General features: G+C 36.1%; 1 protein-coding gene across 1 annotated transcript in view; it reads left to right on the top strand.

Annotated features, from left to right (window-relative positions):
• CDK19 (cyclin dependent kinase 19) overlaps positions 1 to 12,512 on the top strand; it is a 144,483-nt gene that overhangs the window by 83,559 nt on the left and 48,412 nt on the right. Inside the window, exons 3-4 of the mRNA XM_037065046.1 lie at positions 3,035 to 3,145; positions 4,522 to 4,662. Of these exons, the coding sequence (XP_036920941.1) occupies positions 3,035 to 3,145; positions 4,522 to 4,662 (252 nt within the window). The remainder of the gene's footprint in view (positions 1 to 3,034; positions 3,146 to 4,521; positions 4,663 to 12,512) is intronic.

The following is a 12,512-nucleotide window of genomic DNA, read 5'->3' as shown; positions in this document are numbered from 1 at the left end:
TTTATCTTGGTTTAGATGCAGTGTGGGGGGCTTTCACCCACAGCGCCCCCCTCCCCCTTGCCGGCTGCCACAGATGAGAATAAGTCTACCAAGACATGATCTGCTTGGGGAGGAAAGGTGGCCAATCTCTCAAAGGAGAAGGGCCAAGAGCCTTTTCCTCAATGGGCTTTTATTAAGTTCGTTTTGCACAGGAATACAGGTAAAGCTCATCAATCAATGTTAGGCAGTAAGGATCAAATAATAGATAACATACACAGAACTACTAGGGCTTATTCTGAGTCAGGGTCTCTTAGCTAAGGGGCTACAAAACTTTGGGAAACAAACTTACTTCCCACTCAACCCTTATCATTTAATTGAGAGCATTCTTAGCAAAGCAGGATTCACAGGATTTTGTGTATTCTTTCTTAGGCCTGATCACCCAGGGAACCCGCCCTTTCCAGCACAGGGCTGCGCTGCCCTCTGTCATTGTTTCAGGCTTAAGTCTGGTGGGGAAGTAAGGCAGCCAAGAGATTAGGAAACTTCTCACAGACAGAATGAGGACTCAGGCTATGTCAAAGCTGAGGGGCAAGGGTCCATTACCCCTTTTTTCTATAGCCCCCCAAGTCCTTCCCTAGGGCCCCCCATGATAGTGCCTGTCTCAGGTCATTCCCCTCTTGGAGAATCTTACCATCACTGGCTAACTGATCAAGCATTGGGGGCCGGGCAGGATGAAGTAAAAGGAGCAGAAGAGGTACTCCTGCCAGGGAGATAAGCTTTGTCTCCTTAGTGGCTTATGGTCTGAAGGTCACTTACTCAGCCTTATCCATGGGAGGTTACAGCTTCTGAAACCAGGCAGAGTGATTTCCAATAATGCAGAAGTGAGTTTTACCTGCCCTTCCATTGCAGGCAGCAAAAAGAACATGTTTTGGGTAGAGACTTAATCAAGTCAGACTCACTGAGTTCATCAATACTTAGGAGTTAGAAAGAGCAGACAGTCCTTGTGCCTAAATTGAGGCCTTTTACTGGGGTCCATGTGCTAGAAGGATAATGGTGGTGAGTGAGGTCATTAAACACATTGCTCTACCAAGTCTGGAAGCCTAAATAAAACATTCAAAAGCAGAAACTGGATATAGCTCTGCAAATGTCACTGTCTTTGATCCAGTCATCAATTAGTAGCATTTTATGTCTAACATTTGCATCTGAAGCAAGAAGTAGGGCTGCTTAACATTTCTTAGGCAGTGGGGAGAGAGACAGCAGCTGATGACTGAACAACACCCACCTTCTCACCCCTTCCCTCCCACCAAGGGAGGATTATTATGTCTTCCTTGGTCATTTCCCACCTAGATCCTCAGGAAAAACAGAGACCAGCTGTAAAAGTGGAAGGTTGGCTAGGGGCAGCCCTGCCTACCCTAGCTCTTACCCTTAACTGTGTTCCAGGGCATGTGGATTGGATGGAGAATCCAGGGAACCATATTTGAATCCTGCTCAAAGGGTAGCTAGTAGAACATTTTCTAGCAAGGCTGTCAAGGTGTAGGTGGGGAGAGAGCTGAGGTACAGAGTCAAAATGAGAATCAAGGAACTGGAAAATCTGTCATCGAAAGTAGTAAAGAATTAGGCAACTGGGAAATAATCTATAAAAGTTTCCTGAGATGGACCTTAGAATTTTTTTGGTTTATGTGTTTCCAGCATAGGCACTCAAAGTATGCTTTACTTATTTAAAGTTACTAGAATGGGTAGGCAGTTTATTTATTTATTTTTTCTGCCTCATCAATCAGTTTGTATGTCTGTCTTCCTCACTGCATTGTTGTCTTTGAAAACAGTAACTTCAGCAATAGTGGAAAGCATGGACTTTGGAACCAGGCAGATCTATTTAAAACCACACTTCTGCCTTGGCTGGTGTGGCTCAGGGGATTGAGTGCCCGCCTGCAAACCCAAGGGTTGCTGGTTGAATTCCCAGTCAGGGCACATGCCTGGGTTGCGGGCCAGGTTCCCTGGTGTGGGGCATGCGAGAGGCAACCACACACATTGATGTTTCTCTCTCTCTCTTTCTCCTTCCCTTCCCCTCTGTCTAAAAATAAGTAAAGTCTTTAAAATTTTTTAAGAAATAAATTTTAAAAAACCTTCTCTTTCTAGGTGTTTGATTTTGGTCAAGTTATTTTTATTGCCCTGAACCTCAGGTTCTTTGTATATCATAGGGTTGCTATAAGGATTAAGTAAGGTAAAAGCACTTACATATAATCATCTTACACATAGAAAGTATTGAATACAAGTTTTGTTCCATCTCACTTTTTGTACCCTTCACAGAGATTTACATTTAAAAGACATTCAATATATTTGTCAAATTGAATATGTTTCTCTGTACCTATTAAATCTGAACCCTGGTTAAGGACAGCCTGAGGCAGGCGTATTTATCAGGCTTTCACCTTGAGCAGCTAATGTTATTGTCGCTAAATATTTTATGAAACAACTGCCTGTTGTTATGCCAGTGCTAAGTTTTCACTTGCTGGTTTGGTCTTTCCTTATTATCAGAGTCCAGCTTGAAGCTTCTGCATTGTGAAGGCCTATTCCTTTGCTCTATTTATAGGACCACTTTTCCACACCAAAAAACCCAACCACATGCTCTAACTATGGATGAATGTAGGGCTTGTTAAACTGTCTTTCTATCTTTTGTCAAATATGTACCGAGTGTATAGTGTGCTAGGGTGGATATAAACAGTGTTAAAACCTGATTGCTGCCTCTGAAAAAGCTTTTCTTCTAGTAAAAAAATATATATGCACCAAAATATATTTAATTATTTAGTGATATGATATTACTTTTATTTTACCACTTAAAATGACCTTATTTTTAAAACACACACATACACGTAGAAAATGGATTGGAAAGATACACACCAAGCTGTTGACAGAGCTCACTTGTATCTCTGAGTGAGTGTATTTTGGGTGTTTTTTCTTAATGTCTAAATGTGTAAAGATCTCATTTCGAAGTTACAGGAAATTCACCATTCTCCTCTACTTGTTAACAGAATGGTGACTCTTCCTTTCCTCTTGCATTCAGCTTTTGCGGGAATTGAAGCACCCTAATGTGATCGCATTGCAGAAGGTGTTCCTTTCTCACAGTGACAGGAAGGTGTGGCTGCTGTTTGACTATGCAGAACATGATTTGTGGGTAAGTCCAAAATTACTCTTTTTTTAGAACTATTTTATATAGGAATGCAGAAATAAAGGTATGCACTACATATTGCTAAATCATATAAAGGAAAACTTGCTCTGTTGATCATAGATCAAAACAATATAATGTAAATGAAGATACAAAAGAATTTGAGCAATACACACTATCGTCTTATTTTACTGAGAAGATAGTATTTGTAGTAATCAGAAATTTCACTTTGCAAAATGTTAATGAGTGGGAAATTGTAATTTTATGCAAATAATTAATGGCAGTTTACTAATATGTGTAGTGAAAATTGCTTTCTTTTGTGGTATACACAGTAGTGAAGATCAATCTCTTGCAGCATTTTCTCAAATGAAGTATAATGTGGTTTTACAAATAGTATAGGGCTGTTTTATCAATAATAACAGAAGGCAAAAATTATAATTACATACTTTTAAAATTAAGAATCAGAGCATTTAAACATTTTTATCTGAGGAATTGCTTAAGGTAAAAAATATTCAAACTTGGCAGTAAGTTCATATTTTGGGTAATAAAAGTTTGATTCAGTATAGTGTGGTTTGTCATGCATATAAACTACAAATCTGTTTAGGAATAACTTAACAGACTTACGTGTCTTGAAGGAACTAGAGTTCATGCTATTACAGTGAACACTGAGAGGAACCTCCAGTCTTTTCATGGAGGTACCCATTCTGGCATGTTTTGGACAAGGGTGAATAGAGATGGAAGCAGAGATAGAAGCAGATATGGTGGTGTGGGAAGCAGGTAGAATTTCTTTCCTTTTATTATATTACTTTTATAACCCACAATATGACATATGGACATAAAAATTTGATTATTGTGATCCAGTTTTATTTATTTCAAAAATAAGTCCCCCATTTTTGTCTCCCTCCTCCTTTCTAATTATTTCCTATTTAATATTAAGTTTATTCTGTGCCAAAAGGTGAAACCTCAATTGAATTGAAACAACAATTCAATATATACATAGTGATGATACTTAAATGCAGTAAGTACTAATTTTTTATAGAATAGTAAAGATGCACAGTTTTTTTCTTTTTTAAAAACATTTTTATTTTGTCAATGGAGAAAAAAACTGGTACTATTTTTAGGTAGGCTTTTAAATATCACCCCTTTTTACTTAATTGCCCTATTTAATGAAAAATCTTAATGGTTTCAGTAAATCTAGTCATTATACCTACATTAAAACTGTCACATTCACCCCCAATATCGATTTCGTTTTGGTTAGCCTTGTTTTCTTTGTGTCATTGGACTTTGAGAAGTAATTTTAAAATTCAGAGCATTTACTGCAATCTTGATTATATGTTATTGATATAGATGAAGACTGTGTTATTACTGTATTTTTTAATTTTTAGCATATTATTAAGTTTCATCGTGCATCAAAAGCAAATAAAAAGCCCATGCAGTTGCCGAGATCTATGGTTAAATCATTACTTTATCAGATTCTTGATGGTATCCATTACCTCCATGCAAATTGGGTGCTTCACAGAGATCTGGTGAGTACGTTTCTTTTAAATCCATCAATATGTTTCCTTCCCTCTTTGAAAAGATATCTTTTTTCTTGGTATAGTTTTGATCAATATTAATTACAGAAAATTTTGAAAATATACGTAAGCAAAAAAGAAGAAAGTATAAATCACCCATAACCTATGATAACAAATGTACTATTATTGTGTTAACCTTTGGTATATGTTCTCCCATTATGGTTATGCATAGCTGTAAAATGTCAGTGTAGTTTTCAACAGGTGATTGGTAATCTCAGTGGGATAGTCATCTATGAAGAAAATACCTTTTGATCCATTTTGGTTTTTGAATTTTTCCTCATAGGTAAATTAATAATATTAAAAATTGAGTTCTAATTGTTTCTCTTATGAGCTAAACTAAAATAATGACATTTCATCCAGTAAATTGAATGTTGTGATAAGTATTAACAATAAATAAATGACTGTAACAGGTGGAATATACTTATTAGGCAAATTAGCCATGATTCAAGTGTTTGATTTTACTCTTTATCCAGTACACATAAATGCTTATTATTGTTGAATTATATGCTATTCATCTTTGCAATGTCATTTTAATTTATGTTGTTCTTAAGAAGATAATGGGTACTGAGTAATTTTAATACCCATGAGTTTATAATGGGAAATTTATTTTTCTCCCCACAAAAGTGGCTTCATGATTATTTATTTCTTAGGCTTTTGGAGATTCTAGGGATATGGTAGATCTAAATCTAGGTCAACTCAGTTTTATTGAGGATAAGTACTTACTATAGAAAGGAATGAATACACAAGGAGGAAAGACCTAGTTACCATATTTGGTTATGTATAATGTGCTCCTGTGTATAATGTACTTCCACATTTTGGGCCCAAACTTTCAGGAAAAAAATCTTTCATTTTAATTTTTAATTTAATTATTTATTTATTTATGTTTAGAAACAAAACTGATTATCGTATTACAAGGTGCTATTTTGCATACAGATATTGTGATTGCTTTCTAAAGTTTCATTTTTAATGCATAAGCAAAAAAACCCCACCAGAATTAAAAACATTTATATAGATACAGAATTAGTACTGCCCATGTATAATGTACACCCTTATTTTCCCTCAAAAATTTCTGGAAAAACGTATGTATTATATATGGCCAAATACAGTAGTACATTTGCTACCTTGTCAGTGAGGCCTGTTCAAATCATAAAGTTGTCAAAGACTTCCATATATCCACTTTACTATTAACCATGATTTAGCATGTTTTTAAATGATTCTTGGGTATGTGAGGTTGTTCTAGATCAAAACCTCCTACATAAATGGTTTTAGATTTTAATTTGCTGTAATGTAACCTGTGTGAGTTATACTTTTGAGGTCACTGTCATCTTTAAATCATCAATCAGAGTCCTTAATGGAAGATTAATTTCAACTCATCTCTTTTTCCCCCCACAAAATTGTATACCAGCATACCTTGGAGATATTGCGGATTTGGTTCCAGACCCACTGCATTGCAGTGAATGTTGCAGTAAAGTGATTTGCTTTTTTGTTTGTTTGTTTCCCATTGCATATAAAAATTATGTTTACATTGTTCTGTAGTCTGTTAAGTATGTAATAGCATTATGTCGAAAAAAATGTACATACCTTAATTTAAAAATATTTCATTGCTAGAAAGGCTATCCATCATCTAAGGCAACTTCAGTGAGTCCTAACTTTTTTGTTCATGGAGGGTCTGGCCCCAGTGTTGATGGCTGGGGCTGGGATGGCTCTAGCAATTTATTAAAATAAGACAAGAACAAACTTTGCCATGTTGACTGACAACTCCTTTCACAAGCGATTTCTCTGTAGTATGTGATGCTGTTTGATAGCATTTTGTCTGCAGTAGATCTTCCTTCAAAATTGGAGTCAGTCCTGTCAGATCCTGAAGCTTTTTTATCAATCTTTCATTTTCTCAGCAAGGAATATAACTACTACAGAATGTAACTATTCTAAACCCTTTGCTGTCATTTCAACAGTTGTAATAGAATCCTCACCAGGAGTAGATTCCATCTTAAGAAACCATTTTCTTCACTCATCCAGAAGAAGCAACTGCTCATCCATTAAAGTTTTATCATGAGATTTTAGCAATATGGTTATATTTTTAGGCTCCACTTCTAATTCTAGTTCCCTTGCTATTTCCACCATATCTGCAGTTACATCCACCACAACTTGGCTGTTTGGTGTAAGAGGCCTAGCTTCTGACCTTTCTCGGCTTTCAACATGCCTGCCTCACTAAGCTTTCTAGCTTTTCATTTAAAGTGAGAGATGTGCAGCTCTTTCTTTCACCTGAACACTCAGAGGCCATTGTAAGGTTATTGACTGGCCTAATTTTAATATTGTGTCTCAGGAAATAGGGAAGCCCGAAGAGAAAGAGAGAGAGAAATGGGGAAATGATTGGTAGGTAGAACAGTAAGAACATGACGATTATCAGTTAAGTTTGCCAACTTATATGGGGGTGGTTTGTGGTGTCTCTCCCCTCAAACTTACAATAGTAACTTCTAATATAGTAATAATCAAAAGGCTTGAAATAATGCGAGATTACCAAAATGTGGCAGAGAGACATGAACTAAGAGCATGCTTTGGGAAAAGTGGCGCTGATAGACTTGTTTGATGCAGGGTTGCCCCAAACCTTCATTGTGTAAATAATGCAATGTCTGTAAAGCACAATAAAGTGAAGTGCAATAAAATGAAATATATCTATATTTTGTTCTAAGTAGCATAGGTTAACTCATTTTGTTTGTGATGTTATCACCTGTCTGCTAGCACTAAAACACATTATGACCAGGACTCAGTTTTCTCCCATCCAAACTTGCTGCTGCTTCAGAGTTCTCTGTGTAGGTTTTGGCACTCCTGCCTCATAGCCTAGAAACTTCCTTTATCCCTGGCAGACCTGTGCACTCCACATCCAGAATTTGCCTAATCTGGTCAGTTTCACCTCTCAAGTATCTCTTCTGGTCATCTAGTTTCATCTCTAGTGCCTCATTCCCAGATGGCCTTTATTCCTTCTTTCTTAGAGTTTGGCCTTAGCCTCTTATCTCATTGTTAACAATTTCTTTCCCTTCCAGACCTTCTGACCTCAGCTTCTGCTAAAAAATTTTGACATAGTTCCTCATTGCTTACAGACTAAAGCTCTAGTTCCTTGTTTGGCTTTCTAGGTCTTATCAGATGTAGCTCCAACTGTCTTTAAATATTTTCTTTAAATATATATCCATATAGTCTTTCACTTACACTGTTCTGTTGAGCTATTGATTGTTCCTGTATCCTCGTGAGATTTCCCATCTCAGTGCTCTTTGTTTCTTCTGTCTTAAAACTCCTCACCCATCTCTGCATGTTCAGACAGCACCTGTCTTTCAGGACCCACACAAACTTATATCTATTCCTACTTGGGAAAGAATTGCTCCTTCTTTCTTATTGGTTGCTGTTATACTTCATCTCTTCTCATACTTACCTATTAGTATTACAATAATTTGTACAAATGTTTAGAAGATGTGCTTGACTTTTTGAGAGAGTGGGGTCTATGATTCATTTGGTATACTACTATTCCAGTAACTATTGGTTAGTGAGTAAATATTTCCTTAGTGAATGAATATCAGTAAGAATATTGATTATTATGGCATATATATGGATCAAGTAACATACACTTTAACACACTGTCTGCAATAAACATTTATTATTTCATTATATGTGCAAAGCATGAAGGGGAGCAGTACAAATCTGACTGCACAAAGATCTTCTCAGGAGTTCAGTCTGAGAGAAGAAGTATGACATGTAGACAACTAGTTATACTGAAAAATAGAGGAGAGAGAATGTGGTCATGACTACGTGAGGAGTGCAGACTAAATGCTTTTCAAGGTTAGAAGTTCTTTAGAAGAAGTCCTGAGTATGAGGTGGGGGAAGGTAAGGGAAAGTTTCATAGAGGTGCCATTTGACCTGGACTTTGAAGGATGAGTAGAATTTAAATAGAGATTTGAGAAGAGTATTGGATATAAAACTGAGACGAGAAAGCACTTGAATTTACCATAATTTGCCATGTATAATGTGCACCCATGTTTTGTGCACATTGTACATGGGATTATTATACCCATGTTATGTAATCATTGTACCCATGTATAATGCGCCCCCTTACTTTTCCCTCAAGAATTTGGGCAAAAAAATGCACATTATATGTGATAAAATACAACATCTCAAAAAGGTTGTGCAGTTGTCTGGCTCAAAAATGGATAAACTGGATTAGGCTAGTGTAAGGTAAGACTAGAAAGACATAGGTTGGACCCTCATTGAAGAAAGCCCTAAATTTCAGGCAAGGGAGTATTTTTGTGTGTAAGTACTAAATGCTTGTGAGCAAGAGACAGAGTTTTACCTGGATGAAATTTTTTTCACCACTGATCATTATTATCTCATCCATAGCATGAACATAATGTTGAAAATAATGTTCTGAACGTGGTTCTGACCTTGCACTGTTTATATTTTATCCATACATTCACCGAATGCCNTTACTTTTCCCTCAAGAATTTGGGCAAAAAAATGCACATTATATGTGATAAAATACAACATCTCAAAAAGGTTGTGCAGTTGTCTGGCTCAAAAATGGATAAGCTGGATTAGGCTAGTGTAAGGTAAGACTAGAAAGACATAGGTTGGACCCTCATTGAAGAAGGCCCTAAATTTCAGGCAAGGGAGTATTTTTGTGTGTAAGTACTAAATGCTTGTGAGCAAGAGACAGAGTTTTACCTGGATGAAATTTTTTTCACCACTGATTATTATTATCTCATCCATAGCATGAACATAATGTTGAAAATAATGTTCTGAACGTGGTTCTGACCTTGCACTGTTTATATTTTATCCATACATTCACCGAATGCCTCTACTCTGTAAGTAACTCTAATAAGATTTGAAACTTTGAACCAGTAAGAATCTAGTCTGTGACACCTTGTCAGTTCTTTTCATTGATCGTGAATCTCGATACCCAGACCATATTGTCATGGTTTTGCCAAAGTATTTGCAGGGGCAGTAGGTTTAAATCATATGTTTACTTTGTAGGTGTATTCTGTAGTAGATAAAGAAACAAAATATATACAGTACAGATATGATCTTAAAAGGAGCATGATAGAGACATTTGAAAAAATATTTTTTGTGACCTTAAGAGTAGATTTGTAATTTTTGTCAATGAGTAATTTTTTTTAAATGCCTCATTTCCTATTACTGTAGGAACTCTGGCTTTACATTATTTGTTAGTAACAACTCTATTTGAGTATGTACCATCTCTCTCTCTCTTTTTTTTTTTTTGATGTGAGAAATGTGGAAAATCTATTAAGTTACATTTGTTAGAATAAATGTAAATTTTTAGTGTAATAGTATAATCCCCCAAATTTAAAAAAGTAAGAACAACTGTTTTGGACTTCACACACTTTACAGGATCTGAAGCATTATGTCATCAGAGAGGTTGATGTTTTTCATTGTGATTGATTTCATAGCTGGAACAGTATTTTAATTATGTCATTTGGATCCTAGAATAAAATCACCAAAAAGATTACTTATATTGAGAAATTGCTTTAAAGGGAAAGGAGAAAAGAAGCTAAATGTATTCATTTTGGCCGAGAGAGAGTGAAGTAAAGACGTAAGTCTATAAACATTTGGAACTTGTAAACACCAAGGGGGAAGAGATGTATTTTAATTTTATAGCAGGATGTAGCTGAGGTTAAGAAGATGATATATATTGTGACTCATTTTTATGGGACTACTATTCTGGTAGGTTGGAAGAATGCCAAGATATACTTTATCTCTTTTTTAAAATTATGGGATTCTTAAGAGCAAGGATCATATCTCACTGACTTTTGTATTCCTAGTGTTGGCATATTTTTCTTCTCATAAATTACTTGAATTTCAGCAAAACATCTGGAAATTGCACATTTTTCTTTAGCAAAGGTAGAGAAATGCTGGCTAAATGATAATATTGTTAAATTGATTTATGGCTCCTTAGTTACTGAATGTTGCTACTGAATCAGTGACGTAAATAGAACTATAAGTTAAACTATCTCTTTCTCACTTTGTATTTTGGCACCTAGCACATGATAAATACTAGGTCTGGTTGAATAGAGGATTTGAATCCACGGTCCTGACCCAAGCTCTATCTTTTAAAAATATTTGTGGAGGCCCTATGCCAAAATTCTAACTTGAGTTTTAAGTGCTAATTATTATTCACAATAGTGGGTGAATTTGTAATCTTTTGAAATTGATAGGCACAAATAACTATGTAATCTGCCAATGTGGTACATGGAAATTTTGTGCTATCTGGTTGAAGAAGAAACTAATTTTTGTATATTAGTAATCTTTTGGATTTTGTTATTAACACCTATCAAACATTTCTGGATTTTCAAAACTCCTGTCACAGACCTAAAGACTTACTTATTTTATTAAAGTCAATAATAATAATAGTAATAATAACTTGCCAATACCTAGAATCAGATATAATTGAGTTGATTACAGAAAATGATGCAGTAGATATTTTAGTACGGAGAAGTGCATAATTCAGCTCTGGATATTTTGTCATAGTGACTGATAGAAAACTGTATAGTTTTGGTTTGTTGATTTATTTTCTTCCTTACGACATCTACTTGTTCAGGAAGAGTTCTTACTGGATTTCCAACAGCATTCTAGGCTGTTTATGCCATGTTGGCTATGTAAATTTTAAGTCAGTGTGTATATCTAAGTTATTTATTACTGTGTAACAGATTGCCCCCAAATGTAGTGGCTTTAAACATTTATCATCTTGTAGGTCTGTGGGTCAGGAATCTAGGTGCAGCTTCTCTGGGTCTTCTGTTTCAGAGTCGCTTTAAAAGGTTGCTGTCATCTCAGCTCTTGACGGGGAAGAATCTGCTTCCTAGTTCACTCACATAGTTGTTGGTAAGATTCATTTTCTCTTGAGCTGATGGCTGGAGGCCTTGGTTCCTTGCCATTGAGCATCTCACGTGACATGGCAATTTTCTTCACCAGAGTGAGCAAACAAGACAGTGAGAGAGAGAGAGAGAGAGAGAGGGAGAGAGAGAGAGAGAGAGATAGCAAGGTAGAAGTCACAGTATTTTGTAAGTTTATTATGTAAGTGACATCCATTAACTTTTGCTGTTCTGTTCAATAGAAGTCACTAGGTACAGTCCATACTCAAGGGGAGTAGTTACACAGGAGTGTACCAGGGGTGGGGGTGATTGGGAACTATGTCTGAATCTGCCTGCCACAGAATCTAAGAGGCTTTAAATGATACTTTGGATCCTTTTTAGTTCGTAGAAATATAAGAAAATGCAGTAGGGTCTCTTCTCTCTCATATAATTTTCCCATGTATAAAAGTTGTTTGGGTGGTTAGAATTTAGGGTTAGTTCTGGTTCTAGAGAGCTAAAATACTATAATGTACTAATTGTCCCTTCCTTTTTGTAGATATTCCTCAGTGATTTATTTCCAGAATTCAGTATACATCCCTTACTTTACCCCTCCCCACATCTCCTCTCCACTTCTTCCCCTCCCTGCTATTGAACCACAGGTGATTTAAGTAGATTTACTTAAATGTACAGGGTGTGTTCAGTTCAGATCCAGGATTTTTCTCTTTTAACATACCTGGAGATTCCATCTTTGTCACACAGCCTGAGGCCTGTGCTCATCACTAAGACTTTCTTCTATTTTTTAGTCACTTGTGTAAAACAAAAGCAAAAATGCAAAAAAATTTAAATGATGGCAAAAACACTGTTTTCCATGGTTGCTGAATTGTAACAGCTAGCTGACTGCCACAGAATTTAAGAGGCTTTAAAAGCAGTGAAAGGACACCACGAGGAAGCATG

This window comes from Sturnira hondurensis, unplaced genomic scaffold (assembly GCF_014824575.4).
Source record: "Sturnira hondurensis isolate 20B ecotype Veracruz unplaced genomic scaffold, ASM1482457v3 Scaffold0015596, whole genome shotgun sequence".
NCBI lineage: Eukaryota > Metazoa > Chordata > Mammalia > Chiroptera > Phyllostomidae > Sturnira > Sturnira hondurensis.
This window is presented reverse-complemented; position numbering and strand designations above follow the sequence as displayed.